Source organism: Ictalurus furcatus, chromosome 20, assembly GCF_023375685.1.
Source record: "Ictalurus furcatus strain D&B chromosome 20, Billie_1.0, whole genome shotgun sequence".
In the NCBI taxonomy this organism is placed as follows: domain Eukaryota; kingdom Metazoa; phylum Chordata; class Actinopteri; order Siluriformes; family Ictaluridae; genus Ictalurus; species Ictalurus furcatus.
Window position 1 is genome coordinate 21451219 of NC_071274.1, and position 25969 is coordinate 21477187.

The 25969-nt window shown below is 42.8% G+C and overlaps 1 protein-coding gene across 3 annotated transcripts; it reads left to right on the forward strand.

Annotated features, from left to right (window-relative positions):
* Positions 1-3116: 3116 nt before the first annotated feature.
* On the forward strand, positions 3117-21070 carry si:ch1073-184j22.1 (erythroferrone). 3 transcript variants are annotated; one of them, XM_053651906.1, is made up of 10 exons: positions 3117-3611; positions 3744-4489; positions 8947-9279; positions 9563-9679; positions 9967-10081; positions 14615-14742; positions 16054-16165; positions 17418-17508; positions 18664-18742; positions 19205-21070. In XM_053651906.1, the coding sequence occupies exons 3-10, from the start codon at positions 9142-9144 to the stop codon at positions 19301-19303; spliced, it is 879 nt and encodes a 292-aa protein (XP_053507881.1). In that variant the 5' UTR covers positions 3117-3611; positions 3744-4489; positions 8947-9141; the 3' UTR covers positions 19304-21070. The 3 variants fall into 3 exon arrangements, with proteins under 3 accessions (XP_053507881.1, XP_053507879.1, XP_053507882.1); XM_053651904.1 differs by lacking the exons at positions 3117-3611; positions 3744-4489 and adding an exon at positions 5885-8517; XM_053651907.1 differs by lacking the exons at positions 3117-3611; positions 3744-4489 and adding an exon at positions 5885-8214.
* The last annotated feature ends 4899 nt before the right edge of the window (positions 21071-25969 follow it).

A 25969-nucleotide genomic window follows, 5' to 3' on the forward strand; every position in this document is an offset into this window, starting at 1 on the left:
ATTGCGAGAGAAGCGTCTCCTAGTTCTGACGAAACGTCTCATTACCATGAGAACATCTCGCTGTGACGTGAAAAGCGTCTTATTACTAGAAAACATGCTTTTACTATGACTAGATTTCCTTATTATGAGAGATCCACCTTTTTATTATGAGAAAACATCTTATTATGTGGAAAATTCCAAGCAGCTTGTTACTAAAAAAACAAATCTCATTTATTATGAGAGAAACATCGTGAAAAGCATCTCGTTACTACGAGAAAACAGCTCCTCGTTATACTGTAATCAAACGTACCGGGCTACTATAAACGCGTCGTTATTGTGAGGAAACATCTTTTTAATACGAGAATCACCGTTTCGTAAAATGTCCCCTGAACCAGAACCTAACTGGTAACCATGTAGGTTATACTGTAAAAAAAGAAAAGAAATAAACAATATTATTTTTCTAGCGTATTTATCTCAAAATGCTTTTCTCATAATGTCGCTTCTGTCGTTCTGAGCTGCAGTTATTTATTTAAAAAAATCCTGAATAAATATCACCGAGAGCCTTGGGAATGACACGAAATTCCTCCAGACTCGCTGAGAGGTTGAGTTATAGATTTTTGGATGCAAAGCTCTTGTAATAAAAACGTCCCCGAATGTAGAGAGGTGTAGGAAAAGGCACGGGAGCCCATCAGCCCCGAGTCGGCTAGACGGAGACGCTAGTCGTGGCACTACAGGAATGCAGGACTGGCATCTGCGAGACAGCGCCGAGCATCTCGCACGTCGTGGAGAAGGGACTGTCATCACGTCACGCCTCCGAGTTCTGGGAAACGGCTCTCGCACATTTCTCGCCTAGACTAAATACCAGCGAGACGGAGCGATTTTCCAAACGCGGATTTAAAAAAAAAAAAAAAAAAAAAAACTTTCTCCCCCCCCGAGCTCTTCTCTTAATCCTAATTGTTTTCAGCCCCTTTCTGTCGAGACGATGATTATTCTGGAGCCGGTAGCCATGATTTGAGCGCGGCTCGGAAAGTCGTTCAGTCTCTCCTGGATTCCTTCAGCCAAAGCACCACCTAGAAATAAAACGCACATGCACGGCATATGAAACGAGAAACGGAGCCCGGGCTGTGTGGTCATTCTTGTGTACTTTACCCTCCGAAGCTAGCGAGCTTCAAACCGTCGTCACGTTCCGACTCTGACAAGTCCAAACATGATTTATTGGCATATTTTCCACCACGGTTTATGACCGTTTCGCTCTTATTTTGGGTTCTGCTCATGTTTTCCTCCCCCCTCCTCCAGGCTCTTTTCCAGAAAGAAGAGCTCGAGGCTCTGGAGCCCGCTGGTCTCTGGCACTCGGAGCCTCCGTGGCAGACATGTTGAAGATGCGTTCAGGCGCCGGGGGTCGAGGGCCTCTACCTTCGTCTCGTCCGCTCCGGAAACCGACGCAGTCCTTCGTGTGCTACTTCCACACCTCAGGTAACGGACTAACTATAAGAGAAAAATAATCACTGTATTCACGTCATTCCCTGGGACATGCCGTGCATTATGGGTACTGTGACGGATTTGCGCCGGTCTGAGTATGTGTAATATGGACTCGACCGGTTTGACACACCATGTCTTCTGAAATAGGTCTCTGTCTCTTTAAATTATTAGTGTTAATTATTTACACACATCATCAAATGAGTTTCCATTGGAACTGTGGCTTGTGTGTGTATAGGTCACAGAAAAGGAGGCGTGGCCTTTGTGTCTGTCAGTCACTGGAAAGGAGGCGTGGCCTTCCTCTCCACCAAGCTAATACTGGAATCCCATTGTACCGTATTGTATTAAACGCTTGGCTGAGTTAATTGATCCCATCGCATAATTTTGGGAGGAGATAAACCCCGCCCCTCTAATAATTTTTGTCATGCACAACCAGCTTGTTTTGTACTTTCAGTGGAATCGATTGAGAATCTGGACGGGACGTTGGCGTGCGCTGTACTCACTCACCCTCTGAACACTACAAACAGAAGGCCTTCATTCTCTAGAGATCTCTAACTATATGACGTTCAGTTAATCAAATCTCACGTGCATCGTCCATGTACTTGTGCTCGCTAAGTTTGTGGGGAAACCTCGTTCTACTTCCTTAAAAGTAGAACGAACGGACGGCATCGGTAAACCATAAGCCATAATAAATCGGTTTAACGACGTGGAATTCGACCTCAGAGGAAAACGCTAACGCAGTCCTAAAACATAATGGATTCAGCGTGGGGTACAGACAGTGATCTGGCTCTCGCCGCGAGGAGAGTGCGAGTGAATCAAATCGCCGTGCTCATGGACGTGGGTTTGGTGTTGGCCCACCAGAACAAACGACGAGACGTTAACTTGGCGCTTACGGAAGGAGTCTCCAGTGCCTTTGTAAGCTGTAACTTTTCTGACATCTTCAGGAGAGATTTACACGTTTACACGTTCTTGTTTCTCCGTAACATGACAAAACGTCACGACTGTTACGCGAACGTTACAACGTTAAAAGCAACTATAAACGGATAAAACGTGCGCGTCGTTCTTTAATAACGACTCGTACGCCGTGGTATCAGACGAATGAAACACTACGGAACGTTCCCTTATCGGAAAACGATATATCATTGTGTGGTAACGCTGACTCTGCTTCAACACACCACCCTGTCGTCGATTTCCCTAGAACAGCACACATGATTCCTTACATAATACCTAGTTTTATAAATGCCTGTCTTTAGACCAGGGGTGTTCGCTCTTATCCGGGACGTGCCGGTGTGGGTGCAGGTCCTCGTTCCAACCGAGCAGGAGCCACACCCGATTCCACCTGTTTAATCAGTCGATCATGGCTTTCATTAGACTCGGGTACCACACCCGCCCTTTCCGGATAAGATCGGACACCCCTGCTTTATACAAAGGTCACGTTGACAGATCAGAAAATGTACAAATTATTCTACTTAATACCTTAATACCTACCTGAAGTAGGAGAAACAGTCAAGACATGTTCGGTAATCGGTGCTTTAGATTTGACACAATTGAAAAATAATTCATAAGATAATTCACAAAACAGCGATTCGGCTTCAAGATGAACCGATTTTTTGTCTTTCATTTATTTATTCATTTTCATGTGATTCATTTACATGTGATTCATATTCGAGTGATTCATTTACATGTGATTCATATTCGAGTGATTCATTTTCATGTGATTCATATTCGAGTGATTCATTTTCATGTGATTCATATTCGAGTGATTCATTTTCATGCGATTCATTTACATATGATTCATCTACATGTGATTCATTTACTAATTTGCTTCTCTTTAACTCCAGTTTTAGACTGTGATATTACAAAGGTCTTTCCAGATTATTACTTGCTACGCTGTATGAGAGAACCCCAGTAAAATTGCCTGAATTCTTCAAGATGAACCGATTTTTTTTAACTCCGGGACGTCCTTTTGCAAAGTTTTATCGATTATACACCGTGTATACACAGGATCAATTAACAACCTGAGGCGAGCGTGTGATAATTTGCTAAATCTGTATTCTCCGTTACCTGTTCTCTACGTTAGTGTTGCAGCTCCAGAGTAAAACTAAAGAAGCAAGCACACGCTTGCCAGAGAAATATTTTTGAGACGGCTCTTACCGGTAAAATAAAGTGTACTTCTTTGTTAATATACATAAGATGCTGCTCTAATGGACTTTGTGCTAACACACTGACAATCCATTAGTCACGTCGGCATCGATTTAATCCCTTGTACAACACGTTAATCCTTGCAGAAGCCTGCGTGTCTGCCAGCAGTGGCCTAAATATGCCAGGCTTTGTCCTGAACGCCAGCGGCGTGGAGCGCGTGCCAAAGCCTCACTGCCCTTAATTTACCTCAGACGGTCTGGACCAGGGGCTGCAGTGTGCTCTGTACCTGTCCGTGAGGAACGGCTCGTCTCTCGGCACGCCACTCCTACGGTCAGGAGACTCGCACGAGACAGTCAGAGTACAGATTTGTGTCCACGAGCGAAGCGTAAACCAGGTTATTTAAACCGTCTGCAGGACGAGATCGGAAAACAGCTCAGGAGACTTGACGCGGTGGAACGGCGGGCATTTTATTGAGGCGTTTCTAGAACTTGTTGAACAGACAGTGCAGTAGTGTTCACTCAATTACTAAGAGCCTTAAATTACACTGTATGGCTGAAGGTATGTGGACCCCTATGCTAAGACTTGTTGAATGTCGAAGCACCTTTTGATTTTATTACACCACACAGTCTTTTCGGGTAAGAGTCTACCGGCGTGGTACGTGTTGACCTGCTGACATTTTTCCCACTCTTTCTTGCAAAAAACTTCTAGATCCATCAGATTGTGAGGTAAAGGCATCTCCTGTGCACGGCCCGTGTTGGGTCACCCCACAGTATTTCAGTTGGATTCAGGTCTGGGCTTTGGCTGGGTCCTTCAGAAACATGGATCTTCTTTCCGTCAAGCCGTTCCGTCTGTTGATTTGGATGCCTGCTTTGGGTCGTCGTCGTGCTGAAAGGTGAAATTCCTTTTCATCTTCAGCTTTCTAGCAGACACCTGAATGTTTTGCACTAAAATCGACTGGTATCTGTAGCTATTCATGATTCCCTCCAGCTTGATTAAAAGCCCCCAGTTCTGACCGAGAAAAAGCAGCCCTAAAGCGTGATGCTGCCACCATCATGTTTCACCGTGGGTATGGTGTTCTTTTGGTGTGCGCTTTTTTTTTTATATGCTGATTTGTTTTGTTTCCAAGGTCACCGTGCCTTTACAATGCCATGTTAGCTATAATAATAATAATAATAATAATATTTTTTGTAAAAGTTCTATTTTAAATGTATAAATAAAATAAAGAATGTATTTCACGAATTTAAAGAATCAGACTAAATAAATGAGACGTGTAGAAAAGTGAAATAAGTAAATGAAGCAAAAGTCAAGCCACGAAAATGATCAAATAAATTGTTGTAATGGTTAATTTTACCGCTCTAAGCCTATAAAATCTTTCTTGCGCCGTGTGCATGTTTTGGCAGCACACCGCTAACCAAAGCCAGCGCGATTAATGCTAATAAAAAATTCCCTTCTGCAGACTTGTTTACAAATCGAGCAGCCTAAACAATTTTTTTTTTCACCGAGTTTTTGGCTGTACCTGCCGAAAGGGGGGGAAAAAAGGAAAAGGGCAACCTTCTTGTGTCTGCACACCAGCAGTACTTTAATTTAAAACAGTCCGTTTTCTGGAGCAGGCCAGGATCTTCATCTTCTCCGCCACACGCTCCAGATCCCGAGCGCATAAACACACACACAACCTCAAATCTGTGTTAATGTGAGTCCAGCTTGGACGGATTAGGATGAAATAACTGTAGCGTTAACACTGGTGATTTTACTGGCCCATTGTGCCTGGTGGGTGTTCTTGCAATAAATACACCCATGTCATATTATGGCTCTTAAATAGCTAATAAGCGAGAAGGTGTGGTGTGTTTTTTTTTAAAACTCCACACACTGAGGCTTGCTGTTTAAAGCAGTAAAGCAGCGCAATAAAGATTCTTTAAGACATTACATTTGTGATGAACCACTGCGGGGGTTTTTTTTTCCCCATCGTGAACCCGATGGCTTTGCCGGGTTCGGTGTTAATAAAGTCAAGTCCCTGACCCTCGACAAACTCTGATCTGTCTTTAACAAACTCCACAAACTACTTGAACACCCTGCTGATCATCTGTGCCACCACAAGTGTGCAGTTCCCTGTGTTCTCATCCAAAAAAAAAAAAGGGGCAAATACTGTTTCCCAGTGAATGGGATCCTGTATGTTACCCCCCCCCTCCCCCCTCTGTCACACTCGCTCTCTCGCTTTTCTCTTAGGTTTTGTTATGCAGATAATGTGAACGCAATATTTCTTTTTGTCTATATCGTTCAGTTGTTTGGGAAATTAAGTGCATCGAGTGTCTTCTGCTTGTCCTGAACCAGCGACTTCCAATCCTCTTCCCCTAGCATCAGTACAACACAAAGCTGCAGGACAGAGCCTTTATGAAATTTAACGTCATTCACAGCTGACTGAAAGCTATAAGTTAGAACAACCTAAACGTGCAGAATTTGGCTCGTGCTAATGTACGAGAACGCTCACGAGTGCCTTTGCGGTCCTGCTTTTTCGATGTAGAATAAAAATACTCATCAACGCTGCGAATTCTGCGTTCACCTTCATTCCATTCACGAGTAAGAAAATACTCCATCGTGGGGGCGGAGTGAAGACGCATCGGGGGCGTGTCTATAAAACGGCCAATAGGAGGCCCATGTAAACACAAACAAGCACATGGGTTTTGCCTTAAACAATTTATTATATTTTTTTATGATTTTTTTTTTTTTTTAAACATATTTTCCAGGTTATTCGTACAGGTAATAAATATAAAGAACGGTCTTCTGCACCTTTACTAGTTTTTATTTATAGTTATATCATTTAGAACTGATGGAATGTAGGCGTCATTTAGGGTGCGAAAATGTGCAAGTTCCTGAGTCTGTTCACGTACACGGCAGTGCTGACATGACGACTTCGGGAGTTTCTCGCATCGCGATGAAAAGACTTGTTCAGACGGGATAAAACTCAAGCTAGGGTCATTCCAGTTGCATTAATGTCAGAGATGATGACATTTAGATGGAAACTTGCAAGCTTTTCCATGCAACCTGCCACACCTCTTCCTTTATCAGCGTGTAGCAGCGGTAGCACGGCGGTTAGAGGTCTGTGCCAGTGGAAGGTCGAGAGGTCGGGAAGATCAAATCCTGTCCTGTCTCTTTAGAAGTCTGTGTACTACGCTGAACTTTTTTCCTACGTGAAGAATGTAGGTGTGCAGTGTACTTCAGTAATGACCGTAGATGTAGTGCAAAGTTTCCAGAGAGGCCAGATGCGCGGCAATAGAAGGCAATAAAACTCCTTTATTATCGTTTTATTGTTGACGTGTACATAGCGTTTCACACACGAGGCCACATTAAAGTATCCCAGAAGCCACTGTTGGGTTTTTGAGAGAACTCTTAACTGTGCAGCCGATGCTCGGTTTGGATTCCTTCGTATTGTAAAATGAATAAATAAACGTATGTCCTTCTTGCGTTTTTCTTTTTCTTTTTTTTTTTCCTCCTCAGCTGAATGAAGACTTTTGTCCTTAAACTGGCAACCGGTTCAGAATAAAAAAAAAACCACCAACCTCTCGTGCAAACCTTGTTTAAAGTCCACACGAGTGTTCACCATCCCATATACAATTTATATTAAAAACCGAAAATAAACTCACTGGCGTTTGGTGTGGGGGTTTTTTTAAAAATGGGGAACACAAACATTTAAATTGTAATCCTGCTTATGCTACATCACTGCTAAGAAATAAATCCAGTTGTCCTATTTTTAGCCAAAACCTCCTTGTCGTGAGTTACAGCGTCTACAGCCGCAGATCCGTGTACTGGCAAAGGTCAAAACACTACACTGTTGAAGACTCTGAAAGTCAACGTTGCGAAATTAATTTCCTTGCCTAAATGCTTAGACAGATCCAGCATGCATTGCATATTCATTATACAGCGACTAGACAAGCAGCGACTTGAAACCTCTCGTGTTTGTTTTAACATAAATTGGCCATGAGATGGTGCCAGTGACAGCTTGGGTTGACTTTGCATGCGATTTTTGGAATTATGTAACCAGGCTCCTTGAGGCTCGAGCAGGTTAGTACTGAACCAGGTGCCGCTCCAAGGACCACACTGTTCATTCAGTTGAGGAGAAGAAGCGGCAAAGTCAAGAAGGACAGACTGATAAAACAGGAGGTGTGGCAGGTTGTGTGGAAGGCTTTGTGAATTTCCCAGTAATTGTCATCATCCTCGATAGCTAAAATTCATCATATCTGACACGCACATTTCTGCTCCACCCAAATGTCCTTCAGTGTTTGGAAACACGAGCTGGATTGGTTCTGCGTTCTGAAATGATCGAGAATGGACCAGTTCAAGCAAACGCCCCCGTGTTCTTCGTTTCCTAACTTTTTGTTCATTTAAAACAAATGCTTTTAAAGAAGCGATTCACATAATTGATATCTTTCTGGAGAAATTATGCAGTAGGGATTAAATTAGTTTTTTGTTTTTTTTTGTTGAACATCAAACAATAGGCACTAGGACCCAGAGGCCCATGAGTGAGGGCAAAGTAAAGCTGGCAGGAGCAAAAGAATGAGCCCAAATGTAGGACTGGCAGGAGAAAGAGAGCCGGGAATGCTCGGACAGGCGGATAGGATGAGGGTAAGACGAGGGTGAGACGAGGGAGAGATGAGGGATCAGGGTGGATGAGGAGAGACAAAGTGACAGATCGAGATTCACAAGCAGATAAGGAGCAACAGAAGGAGGAGTGAAGGGACGAAAGGAGGGGAGGGGCCTGAGCTGCCCAGGAGCTTAAAAACAGCAGAGCGCGAAAGGGAACCTTCATAACACGTAGTGAACGTGGAGTAAACTCGAAGCGCTCGTCTGGGGGAATAAATCAGCATCGCTCGAGGGCCTATGGAGCGGAAAGGAACCGAGGAAGCAAAGCAACAGAGGGACTGTAAGGTTAGTGAGAGAGCAGGGAGTTACTAAGAGAGGCGATCCCACCCACTGAGCAAGTGTACCATACATACACACACACACACACACACACACACCGGCTTTATCACAGCCAGTCACGCTGTAACAGAACCGTGTAGCTGCCTAATCATCACACAAACGCATCAACGGTGCCACACATGCTGTATTTACGGAATACACGCACAAGGACTCGTAATTCAAAGCGCAACCTGAGGGAGTTTAGACTGTAGCAAGAAGGCATAGAGAGTCTTGGATGACACCAGGGCAAGACTGAGCTTGGAGGGGGAAAAAATTTTTTTGTGACGTTAGGAGTTGTAGCTCAAGATAAATATTCCTGATCTCCAGAACTGAACCTCACAAAGAGATTTTCCTTTTTTTTTTTCTCCCCCCCCACCTCTCTTAAAACCATCCCAGTACTTTTTCTTCATGAGAAGCATCAATCCTTTGAGGAACTGAGGATCCATCTTCACATCAGCTATATCCATTTGAGAAACCCCGTTCTGGAAAACACTCCGAGAAGCTCAAAGATCACTCTTCACCTTCCCGGGAGTGGGATGGGACCTGAACACTGAGGATCCGTGAGAAATCACTGCCCTCTCACCCCGCACCATGTTGCCCTGGCATGGGCCGAAAGGGCCGCTCCTGCCCCTGGTCCTGAGCCTCCTACTCACCACCTGCACTGGACAGGACAGCCTAGAGGATCTAGAGCTTGACGATGAGAGCAATTCCGTGAGCACAGAGAGTCCTGTAAGTTCAGCATCCATGCCCTTGTGGCGTGCACCTGTGTTTAATGCACAGGGGAATGTTTTCATGTGGTTTTGTTGCACGCATCTTGCAAGCATGTGGTATCACACAAGAGGTGAAAGCTAGAGTAATATTTGTGTTCGAGTTCTGGAAAACGTTGCCTCGTACTAAATGACTGTAGTCTGTGTTATATACCTGACCCTGCCGGTGCATGCTCCGGTGGGAATGCTACGGCGATTTCTAACGACTACGATTGATAAAAATTTGGTGACTATGTGTTCTGCAGGAGACCGTGTCTTCAGACATGGACATAGTTGACCCTCACAGGACCTGGATAGCTTTCAGGGATAACTCAAATAAGGGTGGAAACAAGAAGCCCAAACAAAATAAAAGAATCTCGAAGGTAAGGTTCTGACTTTGGGACTTTTGGACATGTATGGTGAAAATCTTACAGAAATGAAGTGAACCAAAATGTGAAGGATGTATGTGCTATTGCTTATAGAATAATATTTTGGAGAAGCCTGAAAAGGGTGTTTTGGTTGACCTTAAAAGGTATGTACCCTACAAAAAGTAGAATATCATAGGACGTGAACAACCCTGGAGGAATTCTTTCACCAAGGTGTGGTACATCTCTTCCTTGCGTAGTTCCTCCCTACACGTAACAGGTGTAACCCCTCTTAATTTCTCCAGCATGGCCTGCCTGGTCCTCCAGGCCCTCCCGGACCCCAGGGGCCTCCTGGTCCTCCTGGCCCGATGTTGCCCAACCAGGACGAGATATTGGAAGACCTCCAGCTAAAGCTGAAAGGTATGGCAATATAAATGATTCTTAGATATAAAGGAACTAGAAAGACCAAAGTCACCTGTTAAAGAGGTCATAGTTCATCCAGCCTGGTCAACATGCTGTCCAGACCAATCACAAGTCTCAAATTCACCTATTAATTTTGAGGCAGACGTGTCATACGTTTCAGTGTTGTGTGTGTGTGTGTATATATAACATCACCTGGTGTGTGCCAATGTAGAAATGTCCAGTGTTAGTGAACCTGTGCCTCAGGTTCTTGTTCTAGGCCTCCAGGATGTAACACCTTCAAGTTGTTCGGAGATGCTTTTCTGCTCACCCGGGTTGTAAAGAGTGGCTATTTGAGTTACAGTAGCCTTCCTGTCCACTCGCTTTCTTTTTCCACATCATTCCGTGTAAACTCTAAAGTTAAATGGCGCACTTATATAGCACTTTTATCCAAAGCGCTTTACACGGTGTCCCATTCACACACACACACACCAATGGTAGCAATTTGGGGTTCAGTGTCTTGCCCAAGAACACTTCGGTATGTGGGTCGGGAATCGAACCGCCAACCCTACGATTGGTGGACAACCCGCTCTACCACCTGAGCCACAGCCGCCATGTCTAGCCGCCACGTCTAGCCACAGCCACCATAGTCTAGAGACTATTTTGTGTGAAAATCCCAGGAAATCAGCAGTTCTGAAATACTCAAACCAGCCCATCTGGCACCAACAACCATGCCATGGTCATAATCACTGAGATTTGCCCGTTTTTGTTTATTGTGGATGTTAACTGAAGCTCTTGACCTGTATCTGCATGATTTATATGCACTGTGGTGCTGCCCCATGATTGGCTGATTGAATAATTGCATAAATGAGCAGGTGTACAGGCATTTCCGGTGCGTGTATGTGTATATGTTCACAGTATGTGTAATGCAACAGTAAAGCTTACGTTTTCACCAGAAATTCATAATACACATACGCAAGCTTCCGCTTAATTACACGTTCCTAAGGTAAAACATTCTGGGGAAGAAACCTTGCTCATAAAAAAAAAAAAATGTTTAGCATTTTAGGAAGGAGTCTCCAGTGTCAGCGCTTTGTATCAGTCAGAGGTAAAGCTGTAACCCGTGTCTTCTGACACGGAAAGCCTTCAGGACGGACGGGTTTATGCTCTGTGGTTTCTCGCTTCATTTTTTTTAATTAACTTTTTTCCCCTTCCTCACTTTTAAAGAGGGGGGGGGAGAAAGGCCAGTGAAGGAAAGACTGTTTACAGCTGCTAAATCCTGACCGATAACGGGATCTAGCTTGTTTCACGGACGTTCCACGATCATAAACATAACTATAAATGGGTTAAAAGTATCGTGTGTCCTCCTCGAATAAATAAAAGTCGTAAACATTGGCAAATTGCTGTCTTGCAAGAGGAATTAAACACTCCAGTGCGTGCTCTTACTGGAAAGAATACTCGCTTACCAGAGTGTGATCGAAATGCGCTGCAGAGCTGCTTCAACACTTAAAGACCTGATAAATAATTCTTACTTTTGCTCCAGGCCAAGATATCGTAACCAGGCCGGAGGAGCCAAGTTGTGCATAACCGAATAAAACACCCGAATGTGTTATTACACGTACATATAAATAAGTATTAACACACGTAAACCTGCGTATACGGAACTAAACCCGACAGTGAGCCGCTAAATTTTATATATATATATATATTTTTTTTATTAAACCCCAAAATGAACGCCAGTAAACGAGTGCAAAGTCAATGTAATTAAACATAATTATACATGCTACAAAGCTAACACATGTAAGTCATATATCGATAAGCCTCTAAACCACATGAGCAGATGTGAGACTTAATTACTTAAATAACAGCTTTCAAAATGTTTGATGGTTTTTATTACGCACAGAACACCGCAGGCCAACTGCGACACTGTGAGAAACGAAACCGAGAATCTCAAACCGAGCAAAGGACTGGATAAAGAAATACAGTTCAATAATAATAATAACAAAAAAATATATTAATATCAGTTCAAAACTTGCCTCCTGCTCACAATGATAGAAACAGTAGGTTATGTAAGGAATAAAAGACTCCAGGACAAAGCAGTGTGGATGGAAGTGGATTTATTTTCCTACACCCGCATGCCACCAGGTGTTTTATATCTCTTCTACCACGGCGGTTTTAAAACAACGATACTTTTTAAGTTGAGCTCGTCACGACCGAGAGAAAGCACTCGTCTCGTGTAAACTCCTCTGACCTGAAGATTTTACCTCCGACGCCGGAGACTCCTTCTGTAAACGTTAAGTGAACGTCTCGTTACGGAAAACTGCACCGGATCGACCGTTCTATGCCGTTTTAAAGCTGTTTACGTGGAAGGCCTGCCGTACAAGTCCACGCGAATCGATGGAAACCATGGCGTATTAGAACGAGCGCGTTAAATGATGTGACTTGTAGCTGTACTTCTGTCAGAGCTGCTGTTCTGGAAACTTCATCAACACCTTCTGACCAACGTGAACACCGTCGTTACTGCCACCTGTACGGTAGTTTGAGACAACTTGCAGTTTTGCGTCAAAGATCAAACTGCCTTTGTGTGGATGTCTGACTGATGTATTAAATGATTGTGTGGGCCTGAGGGGGGTGGGTGTGTGTGTGTGTGTGTGTGTGTGTGTGCACGCCAGCCACACATTGCGGTGTGTCGTATTGTCTTGCGCGTTTGTCAGGGATGTTGCACGTTTGATCCTGGGCTGGTTTGATCCTCTAATAGGTGTAATTTTCTTGGACGTCAGTGCGACTTGGCCCCGTTCTAGAATTCCCTGGATTCCACATTGTGTGTGTGTGTGTGTGTGTGTGTGTGTGTGTGTGTGTGTGTGTGTGTGTGTGTGGAGTGAGTGTTGGCAGTTGGCCAGGAAAGCAGACACAGGTCTGTTTGTGCTCTGGAGCAGCGAGCTGCAGGCTGTTCTGACAGCAATATAAAATATAAAGGCTCTTATTCACACGGCAAAAACACAGTGGCGCCGCAAACTCGAGCATGTTCAACCCCTACACACACACACACCCTCTCCATCCACTCATACGCACTCTCACTCCAAATATTTACATCTCTTTTTCAGACACAGATTGTTTAATGACTTTATATGTAGCCAAGTGTCAGTCAAAGATAATCTCGAGCGTTTCGAATCTCGCTTGTTTATCTTCAGAATTTAAGACTTGAGAGCAGCGAGGGTGTGAAGTGCTGACAACTTAGCAAATAGCACAGCTATAACGTAAACACTCGGAGCAGTAAGGCAAGAGGAGAATAAAGTTGGGTAGGTATAATCCAATTAATTTTTTTGGGTCACGTCTGATTTGAAAGATTATCTGCAATCTGAACGGCAAAAACTACATTACAAACGACTATTTCTGACTTTTGGAGATTATTATTATCCATCCATCCATCTTCAACCGCTTACTAGTTTTCAGGGTCGCGAGGGAACCTGGAGCCTATCCCAGGGGATTATTATTATTATTATTATTATTATTATTATGCAACTGCATTTCTAATCAAAAAATGATTTGTTTCACCGAGTGGTGAAACAAAGGAGATGGCGAGTTCGGATCCCGACGATACCACAGCCTTCACTGGCCGGGAGTCAATAGAGGAAAACTGGCCGTGCTGTCTGGGTGGGAGGGGCATCACGATGGGCTAGTGTCAATCACAGGGACACTAGCCAATCTCGGTCATCTTTGAGCTCATGTATGAGAGATGGCACTTTTCCTCATAATGCAGCAGGTTGGAAAGATGCAGTTGGTTGGCTTAACATGTCTTAGAGGAAGCATGTGATAGCCTTCACCCTCCTGGTTGCTAGCCGTCATGTGATCGAAAGCTGGCTGGTTGGGGGGGGGGATTGGCCAAAACTAAACTAGAGAGAAAATAAGAGACGTTATTGTGTTCCTTTGTTGAAGTCAGGGTTAACAAATGAAGTAGTCTCCTCTTTTATTTTTTTCCCTCTTTTTTTTTTTTTTTGGCTGTCTGTGCTAAATACGTCTAGGACTGTCGCTGGATTCTACTTGCTCATGATTCATGGAATTATTACATAACCACCACGAACCATCTCATCGTCGTCATCATCCACCGTGGCTGCGTCCCAAACCACACACACAGGCCACATAAACATCTCCACAATTATCTCACCATCATCAGTCCACTGTGGCCGCGTCCCAAACCACAAGTGGTCCGCTTGCTTTTAGTGAATATTCACCCAAAGTGTGGAACTCCCACAAGACGCACTGTACAACAAGCACTGTTCTTACTTTTAGTTATGTTTGTTGCATTATTTAACATTATTATTTTTAAAATTACTTATTTACTACTACGGCTATATCCCACATAGACACCACCATAAGTGTCGCCTGTATCCAGTGTGCACGTTATGTTCAAACACAGTGCATTATGGGTATTCTGTGTGTCATCATCCATCATATGTTCTCTGATCAGGAGAACCCAACTAGGGCAGTATATCGTGAATAGGGTGTGTTTTTTTGGGACATGTGGTTAACTAAAACTTTGCCTCTTGTTGCTGTCAGAGATGGTGGGCAGTCAGTGTGTACTCTGTGAACAGCCCCCCCGCGTGGCCACAGCCTTCCACAGCCACCTGCACCACAATCTGCTGGTCCAGAGACGGAGCCTGCAGGAGCTCCAACCTTTCAGCAGCGTAAGTTCCTTAAACTCAAACCGTCAGCGTTGCCGTTTCTTGGCTGAAAGCCGTGACTCTGGCACGCACGCGGCGCCCCACACGTCTGGAATAAACTTCAAACAGCTTAAATGTGGATTCTGTTATTACGATGTCTGGGGCTTTAACACGTTTTTATCACGAACCAGAATCAAAAATTCGCTTTATTGGTGAAGTCGGATTAACCCACGAGGACACCGGCAATCACACACACTCTCTCGGTTTACGTTTAAAGCTTTTCATCAATCCAAATGAATTCATTTGATTGCAGATTCTGAACAAACTGTTTATAAGTCTGCACTGAATGCAAATTTTGGTTCATGTCAGCATTAGCATGACAGGTTTTATCATTTCAGTCGAAGTAGCTAACGTCGGTTGTGTTTTTGATCACTTTGCATTTTAAACTTGTATCTGAAATGATGTAATATTGGATTCTAAGAATAAGAAACGTTTGGCGTTTTGACGCTAGCCGTTCTAGCTAGTATCGGCTACCTATCTAACGGAGCTTGTTACTTGACTGTATAGACACGTTCTTATCTTTAATTTGAGTCACCATATAACGTAATTCATCTTATTTTCACCAGCACTTTGTCCTCCATGTTGGCTTTTCTCACTTCTCCCCCAACCTGCAACCTGATTTAAAAAAAAAAAAAAAAGTTCTGAATTATGTCCGTTGTATTTTTAAACTTCTTAAAGACCCAGATATACGTTCCACCCCTTTTGTGCTTCCTGATGGATTACACACACACATTAATAATAATAATAAATAATATAATATTCATATTTTTTATTCTAATGTTTCAATCACCTTGAGACTATTTTTCTGTTTATATCATTTAAATATAGAGTAGAAGTTCAAATTAAATCTGCACATGAAGGATTTTTATTCCAGTTTCATCATCAGTGGAATTGTTTGGATGCGTGTAAACCTTGAAATGAGCAAAATATGAAGAAGAAATAAAAGCCTAGTGTAATAAATAGATTATAGTGTGTGTGTGTGTAGTAATCACGATATGCGTCTGTTTCACATTATGTACAAATTGAATATGTATGGCTTTATACATTTGGTTTGAAACGTTTCATTTTTCTCTCGCTTATATAATAATGTCGTCTTTTGTTTGTAACTCCGCACCGTATATTGTAAAATGAGGCCCTTGCCCTCAATGTGTTTTCCCAGATTGAAGTAAATGAAATGAAACGAGCCGCTGGCACACAGATGAGACGGGCTGGCGATGGAAAAGAGCATCTGGAATAGTTTGAGTCATTTCTCTTCTCTCTCTCTGCTTCCCGCAGCCTTCAGACACGGAGCAGTTTCACCAGAGAGGCCAGGGCTTCAACGCCAGCAGCGGCCGCTACACCGCGCCGGTGTCGGGGTTCTACCAGCTCATGGCCAGCCTGGTGCTGGGTGAGTCAGTCCACAGTGCACACGCTACAGCATGACGTAGGGCTGTGTGGGTTAAGGCTGATGGCTACGTTCATCAGAGTTTTGAAAGAAACAAGGCACTTGTGTTTTACAAAACGTGCTTCATGACGTGCGTAGGCATTTAACTCTAAACAGAGAAAATGATACTTCGGTGAAAGTGTGGTGTATTATGTCAAAATCGAAGAGTAAGCATTTGTAACTTTTTTTCTTATGACTTAAGTTGTGTAACTGTTCATACAAATTAAGTCGGAGGAAAAGTTACAAACACTAGCCCCCCCCACTCTTAACCGTCAAGTCCCGTAACTGTTAATATGAATCGAGTTTTAGGGGCGGGGTTAGCATTTGCAACTTTACTTACGGCTTTCTTTATATGAACAGATATGACTGTTAAGGGTTAGGGGCGGAGTTAGCGATTGTATCTTCTCTTCCAAATTAAACTGTTCATACAGATGTTAAGGGTTAGGGGCGGAGTTAGCGATTGCAACTTTTCTTACAACCTAATAATTAACAGTTACAAAAATTAAGACTTAAGGGCGGAGTTACCATTTCCAACTTCTTATGACTTCATTTGTACAAACAGTTATGAAGGTTGAGTTAGGGGCGGAGTTAAAATTTGTAACTTCTTGTATGACTTAATATGTATGAACGGTTACGAAACTTAATCGGGTTAAGGGCGGGGTTAGCGCTTTTCGGTTTTCTTACGACCTAATTATTATGGACAGTTAGAAAAGTTAAGCTTTAAGGGCAGAGTTACAATTTCTAACTTATTGTGTATGGACAGTTATGAAGGTTAAGAGTTAGGGGTGGGGCTAACTTGTAACTTTTCTTATAGCTTAATTCATGAGAATTAAGAATTAATTATTAATAATCAGAACCGCTGTAAATTATTCCCCGGTGAAATATAAATGCCCTAAAATGATAAAGTAGATGCAGTGAAGTACAATTACTAAAGAGCCTTTCATCTCTGACTGTGATGTACTGACAACTGTTATTATTAAACGGTACGGTCTTTATACCGAGAATATTTCACATTCTTCCCCCAACCACAATCGTTGCATCATGCTGCATGTTAAAGCTCATGCCCTCCCTGCAGCGTGGTTGCATCATTTATTTATTCAACAGTCAGTGCAAGTGTAACAGTGACAGATAACGCTCAGGGGAACAGGGTGTGGTCTTTACACCCAGCATCCACCCACTACAACGCATCCCTCATTTCATTTGTGTGTGTTTTCAGAATCCAGTGAGACTCAGAAAAGGACCCAGGGGCGACAAAAGGACAGCGTCAAGGCCTCGATATGTATCGAGTCTCTGTGTCAGAGCAACATGTAAGTACAAAGCCAGGGTTGTGTGTTCAGCAGATTTAGCTATAAAATTACATTAGCTAGTTTTGTTTCCAATGGACACTGTATGACCAAAAGTTTTTGGACACCTGTCCATCACACCCATTCCAGATTTATTCCCTTTTGCTGTTTATAATAAGCTCCACTCTTCTGGGAAGGCTTTTCACTGGATTTTTTTTTTTTTTGAGCGTGGCTGTGGGAATTTGTGTTCGTTCAGCTACAAGAGCATTAGTGAGGCCTGGGGTGCAGTTCAGCCCAGAAGGTGTTCAGTGGGGTTAAGCTTTGGGCCTCTTAATTCCAATACAATTGCAGCAACAATTTGGGGAAGCACCACATATTGGTGTGATGTCAAGTGTCCACAAACCTTTGGCCACTTAGTGTGTATTACCCACAGCACACGGTGAGGGTACACCAGTTTTAACATTGACAAAAAGAAGAGTACTACTCTACTAGTATGGAGGTGCTGTAAGTCTTGTTCGGCACGCGAATATGGGCGGTGTCCGGATATCACGTCATGCACCAAGGCATTGTGTTTATTTATTTATTTATTTAAAAATCCATACCTCTAAAAGTACAGACACCATTATAAAGCAGCAGTTCCTCAATCTTGGGTTTTCTGAAGAGGTCACGCCATGACGGGTCGATCACACGTCTTCACGTGATCCGAATTCGCAGATCAGAGCTTTGGAATGCTGTGAAAGTTCTTGGCCTGAAGCTTGCGTTTCCGGTCTCCAGCATTCACGCAATGAATGTCCAGTGTGAGGAGCAGCACTTCCACACAGGTTTAATAAAGTCATTGTGTACGCACTTACTGTCACGGAATTGTTAGACTGCTGTCGTTCTGAGATAACGTCTTATCTCTTGAGCCACAGGGATGTGACTCGTCTAAGGTAGTTTATTCAGGGTTTGACCTTAAAAAGAACTACATGAGTATTTCCTAAACTACATGTTGCAACCATTCCATTTATTTCCTAAATGAAAGACAAAAGTGGGATTATATTTGTAATGTCAAAATATACATCAGCACCTGCCTATTAGTCCGTCAACTCGTTGCTCATGATTTGGCAGCTGGAATGAGGTATGATGTATTGGGACATGACAAAGTAGCAGATGATGAATGGTTTTGCAATGGTGCCGCAGGTCTCTGGAGACGGTAACAGGCGTGAGTCCTGCAGGAGGAGTGTTTAGCATTCTGCTGACAGGAACCTTATACCTGCAGGTAAGAATGGCTAACACACACCAACACGCACACTTATTACGTAAAATATAAAATACAAGTGAGGGTAAAACCTCATGCATACACTGCATGTAGATTAACTGTAAACAGTGTAACCATGTCACATTTTGTCTTAAACTGCTGTGTAAGGAAATTACTAGAATATTTTTTTAACCCCTTAAACTCTCAGGATCCATACACATGTTTACACTCCTTACATTCCTCAGTCTCTTAACGAGGTTGCTGGATAATACGCTTCAGGATGAAGGACTACAAACTAAACTGCTCGTTCGAGTGTTGTTAAAGCAGACTCTTTAATACTCTGTGTCATAGTTTAAAAAAAAAAAAAAACACCACTTACTAATGTTCTGTTTTGTTTTTTTTTTTGGCCAGTGATTACAATTTTTTAAAATACTGTCACATGACAAATGAGGGCAAACCAAACTGTGTGTGTGTGTTCTGCAGGTTGGAGAGTACGTGTCTATTCTAATTGACAACGGAACAGGATCAGCACTAACCGTCCTCCAAGACAGCTTATTTTCTGGCATCCTTCTTGGAGTATAAGACCACAAAGACAACACACACACACTCACCAGTCACTTTAATAGGAACAGCTGCTCATTTATGCCGTTGTCTAATCAGCCAATCAAGCAGCTGCAGGTCAAGAGTGTCGGTTAATGTTCTCAGCAGAATGGGGGAAAAGTGTCACCCCTGTGACTTTAACCGTGACATGGTTGGTTGAGTATTTCTCACACACACACACGTCTCTCGAGTTTACACAGAACGGTGCGGAAAAACATCCCGTGAGCAGAGGGTCCGCAGGCTGAAACGCCTTGTCCGTGAGCGATCAGAAGGGAATGAGCAGACAGGAAGTCTATAATCACTCGCTCTTTACAACCATGGTGAGCAGAAAAACATCTCAGAACGCACAACATAATGAACCATGCGGTGCATGGGCTACAACAGCAGAAAGTCACATCAGCTATCATGCACACAGACTCACCCAAACTGGGAAAAAGTCCAGGTGATATCCCCTCCCCTTTAATCTTCAGCTGTCCAGTTGGGGTGAGTCCGTACCCATGATGGCCTCAGATTCCCGCTCTTGGCTGACAGGAGTGGAATGCAGTGTGGTCTTCTGCTGTTGTAGCCCATCCTCCTAAAGGCTTGGAGTTTTGTGCGTACCGAGATACTTTTCTGCTCACCACAGTTGTAAAGAGTGATTATATGAGTTACTGTATCCTTCCTCGGCCCAATGTTTTTAGCACCATTTTGTGTAAACTCTAGCGACCCCAGATGCTCAGCAGTTTCTGAAATAAATCAATCAAAAAAACAACACAGCTCAGACTTTTTCCTCATCCTGATGTGAACGTTACCTATAGCTCTTGACGTGTATCTGCATGATTTGATGCACTGTGCTGCTGCCACATGATTGGCTGATTGGATAAGTACATTAATGAGCCGGTGTTCCTAATAATGTAGACGGTGAGTAGACAGACACCGACAACTGCAGGTTGACATTCAGAGAGAGAGGGGGGCCAGTTTTTTCTCTCGGTACATATTTCTTCGCTTGTAATTCAGGAATCATATCAGCAGTAATAATTATGGCGTTTCCCCAAATATCTACGCTTTAGCATCTAAAACATTTCCACCTCGACAGCGGGATAATCACACAACTCCGACACATTTAATCGTCTGTCCAGAGAGATGTACGTATTTTTCCATGTGCTGTGTTTGTAAGCTCACAGCTGTCCACTGAACAAGATAAAAGAAATTATATACGTATTTATTTTGCATTTTTGAACAAGTGTGAATGTTAATAAAAACCTCGCTGAACCAGAGCCTGACGTGTCTTCGTTTACAGGAGTAACGACAAACGTTTCAGATTTAAGCACATCAAGAGTTGAACGCTAGATGTTTTTGGTTGAACTGAAAGAAACGGGGCTAAAGAATCAGACGGTCTGAGCGGGGATTAGATCCTAAGTGACCAGATCGTACAGGTACAGTGTGATTGTGACTCACCTAGTCTGGGAACACTGGGCATGAGGCAGGAATACACACTGGCTGGGATGCAAGGCCCATTCATCTACTGGCATGTTTTTGGGGAACTGGAGAACCCGGAGGAACCCCCACGCAGACACCAGGAGAAGATGCGAAACGCCACACAAACAGAACCCTGGAGCCGTGTGGAAAGAGAGAGACACAATCTGTTCATGCTTTTTCACCAGACAGTGTAGTTCTTGTTTTTCAAACAGTCATCCTGTACGTGTAAATGTAATTTAGACACAGAGCAGAGGCTCTTAGTGTTTCAAAAATGCATCACATCTCTTTCAGACTGAAATCTACTAACACAAACCTGAATGTGCGGTGCGGCGTTTTAACGAAGCCCACACGCTGTGTTCACTGCAGCATTTTATTCCTCCAAATGAGTTCCATGCACGAGTGTGTGCTTTTATATTTTTGGGGTTTAGGTTGGTGTGATATGGACACAGTGTGATAGAGAGAGAGAGCGAAAGCGCGCGCGCTCCAGTCACAGCTGGGTTTCTCCGTGTAAAGAACTATTAAGAACCCTAAATCGATTTTGGCGAGTTCATTTATAGGCTTTGATCTACGCATTTGATTTTTTTTAAACTATTATGAAGTTTAAGACTTGGCCTGGAAACATTTACGCCTTTCGAGGCAAACCCTTTTTCTAATTTTGCCGTTACGAGGCTGTTTTCCTGATAAAAGCACCGGCCCGAATAACACTTTCGGGTCAGTAGAACGTATCGTAAACCGTTCAAACATCTCGGGTGGTGTTCCCGCCGCCGCCGAGATAACGTTCCTCACGTAACGTTTATAAACCTTCCAACAACGTCGCTCTAACATGTTTAAACGTGGTAACGTCAACCCAAACACTTCCAAAACGTTAGCTCCTCTCTAACCGGGAACGGCGCGTGAAGAGATTGGGCATTTCTTTGGGAATTGTAACGTAACGATACAGCTTGGTTTTCAAACGCACGACCGAGCTCGGCCCGGACGTTCTCTGGAGACTAGATTAAACGTGGCCTTCGTGATAATCCAGGTACTCCATGAAAACGCTCGTGATGTTGGAAATTTACGTACAAGACGACCCGCTAATACGAACGTCGAGTGATCAGCCTCGGGCGGTACGCTTAGCGACGAGTTCCCGCCATTTTATATTCGGATTTACGCTGCGGAGTTCGGATCGCTTACTTATTTTAATTTCATACCAAGAACGTGATCCAGAACAAAATCCATAAATTAAGACAAATTTAAGACAAGCTATTCAGCTATGACGAAAGTTATGGCACCCTATAAAAGGGAGAAAGTGCGTGTCTACGGTAGCCGACTCGCCGCGGTGGCTGAGCTGAATTAATGGAAGATTTATCACGCTTCAGACACGTTCCTTCGCCGTTTCATTGCCATTTTGTCTCTTTTGCCTTTCAGGGAGTCGTGTCAGCGGGGCTAAATGCAAATTGATGGATAATTGGCGCAGGAGAGAACGAAGAAACGAAAAATCAGCTAAACTTCCGTTTTGACCTACGAAACCATTTACACACAAGTTTATTAAATGACTGATAAATCAGTTTATACATAAACACTTTTAGAAAAACAGAAGAATAAAATAAAAAGTTTTTAAGTGTTGAGAAACTGGACCTATCCCAGTGAGCACCGAGTGACCAGAAACATCTAGACACCAAAACTATGTGCTGAGGGGAAAAACAAACCCCCAAGTGATTCGGATTAAAGATGGAGGTTTAAAACAAACAAACCTGGGTGACCAAACAGGACGTCGCTGACTGGCTACGTGTAGGTGAAGGGGAGAATAAATGGGAGAAATGAACCTGGGTATATATTAAATTAGTGAAAGTGTGTGAAGCTTTTTGTTTTATGATAATCATACTGACATATACATACATATATATATATAATTTTACATATTCTCTTATTTTAATGACTATTTTAGTCATTAAAGTTGTAAAGATGCTCGTCATTAAGTGGATTCGCTCCCAGGAACACGCATGCAAAAACGAGGGCCGTGGACTGTGTGCTCTACTGAGGGATAAGAGATGAGGTCATCATGCTCAAATAGTGGCGCCTGCTGTCTGGCTCTGTGCCCCACTCTCTCAACACACACACACACACACACACACACACACACACACACAAACACACACACACACACCCCTTCCAGGGAAATATCCAACGCTGTGTTCGTGGTACGAGTGCCTTTCCTTACGAGGGCCTTCAAATAACGTGCAGAAAGATAAATGATCCCATCATAATCATGTGGCTATTTACTCATGATGGCTCCACTGAAAGCAAACTCATTAAACACACACACACACAGAGAGCACTCTACCCAGCCCGTGTCTGCCAGCTTGTTTCCTGTTAATTGCACAACATGGCAGGCTTTCAGTGTAGAATAAATTATGTTTGTTTTTCAGGAGAAATGAGTGAGTTTCCACGCGCGGCCTTACGACTCGCTCCTCCGCCTCGCTTCCAGCACATTCCCCACATCCCCCACCACCACGCAGTCTGCTCCCTCTTTTCTCCACTCTCTCATCTACAACAATGCATTGTTGCCAACACACATAATATCCATTGCAAGGCAAGATTTTAAGAAATAACCCTAAAATAACTGAGACCTAAATACTGACGTATGATGTTTGTATTGGACTCCTCTGATCCAGACCGACAGTATGACGTACGCAAACGCGCCTTTTACAAACAAAACACTCGAAATTAGTTGTTCGGCTACGAAACCGAGGCTTAAATGTTGTGTACACACACACACACAGAGTATTATATACTAATCACGGCGACAGGTCAGCCCAGAAACTTTAAAGGCCATTTTTAATCGTGGTCTGTCAAGTTGAAAAGCTTCTGAAGTTTGCACTGGAGCTAACAATTAAGGGAAGCTAATAGCTACCAGTTTAGCATTGTAAAAAAAAATATATTTTTTTTAATGTATAACTAAATCATCATATATTCGACATCCTACAGGTAACTGGCATCGTTTGCATATAAACCGACTTCATTATCAAAACGGGAACCGTATTAGCATCCGAGTTCCTTCTAATCAGTCTGTCCAGGATTATTTTGTGATCGTTGCGGCCAAAAACGTTCGATTTCGCGGCGGCTTTTTTTTTCCCCCCCCAAAGTTTGCGATCCAATTTGCGGAGCTTTTTTGTGCGTTTATTTCTCCCCGGGAAACTACTCGAATCGGCGAAATCGCAGCTGCACAAAATTGTTTTGCGCGCTCTTTCACAGTGATGTTCGTTGGTAAATGAGACCTTGTAGCTGTACTCACGTTCGACGCACATGAATCGAAGAGAGCGCTGACTGAACGCACGTTGTGATGACGTCACGTGACGCGTCTCGGCCCAGATCTGTGGAAATTTTTGTTTTAATTGCAAGCTCCTCCGAATATTTTCGTCATTTTGCGTTAATTTCTGTGATCGCAAAATCGTGAAAGCCTGGAGGGGACTGCCTAAACAATTCCACTTTCAAACTTTAGGCCACGCCCCCTACCTGAGACTGAAGCAGGTATGACATGACAACCAAGCTGATTATTACATATTAATTATTAGGCGGCATGACTATATAATATCGATACCGTGATTAAAATGATGTCACAATACATTTTTACCAAGTTATCATGCTATCATTTTATAAAATAAATAAATTGATGTACAAAACTGAATAGATTCTGCAGATCTATGTAAATTGTTTAAGTATTACCTCATAAAATCATATATAAACAGGTTGGGGTTTTTTTTGTGGCATATCTATACCTTTAACATCATCGTTATAAACCCAGCAAGCCGGGGAACATCCGACCGAGACGAAGACCATCCTGACATGCGGAAACTCCATGCCTGAGAGGATGAATGTGCTTGGTGAGAGATGTTCGAGTCAGACATGAAAGCGGATCATTAGGGGCCATGTGGATCGTCTCGCCACAGATATTTCTTATCTCACTGAATCCAAACTTTCCACTCATTTCATCCTCACCTGCCTGCTGGAGCTGCATAAATGTTCATGTTCCCACATCGCCCCCTGTTGGCCTAAATTATACAGCACGTAATGTTGAATACTTATATTACTTTTTAAGAAGAAACATCTCTGCTCTCAAATGTTATAACACACACTTTTCAAAACTGTACAGAAATCGTGAAATATTAAGATAAATAAAACAACAATGTGACAAAAAGTGTGCCGGTCTAACATTGTGTCAGCCTTTGTTTTAGCTGACACTCCGCCCCCCCCACAATACCACAACCACATACCACAACAATGTGACAAAAAGTGTGCCGGTCTAACATTGTGTCAGCCTTTGTTTTAGCTGACACTCCCCCCCCCCCACACACACACACAATCACAATAATAATAATAATAATAATAATAATAATAATAATAATAGTGATGAGTATTCCAGCTCTTCAGTGCGAGTCGGCTCAAAGAGTCGACTCATTCGCGAACGACACATGAACATTGTGGCATTAATGTACAGTAGTTGGCACACAGATGCAGCGAACATCAATTACCACAAAATTAATAAACTACCTAGCTACCTAATTTAGTTAGCATTCAAAGTAGTGCATGTGAATGCCTTCGCTACGTAAAACTGGCATTTAAATACACAACAATATCAGAGTTTAATATAGAATTTCACAGCCATTAGCTAACGAATTATTATGTACCAAACAAAAACACCAAAAGTGCACTAAAAGTACCAAACAATTAATTAGCACTTGCTAACACTTACCAGCCAGAGTTCCTCAGGAGGATGTACCAAAAGGACCCCATTTATAAATAAATAAATAAATAAATAAATAAGAAGAGTAGAATTCTAAGAGTTTTGCACTGTCCAGTTCTTTCCCCTTCTTTTCTCTTCACTTTTGGGCTTCGTTTTCATGTTTATAATCGAAATCCATGATAATGTTTTGCCATGTAAACTGGCTGCTGCAATGCTACAAACAAATCGCTTCAATTAGTCCAAACCACGTGATTGGACCAACCATAAGTGAGTTCTTAATCACGTGATACAATTAGACGCATCCTATTGGATAAACCACGCCAAAACAAGTTAACGAACCGGAAAAGTTCCCGGATTACCTTTCACCTTCCACAATATCTGGGTAAAATAATGTTACATTTCAAGAGGGGCATTTCTTAATTGAATGTAAAATGTTATTAGATATAATTAAAAAGAAAAAAGTTAAT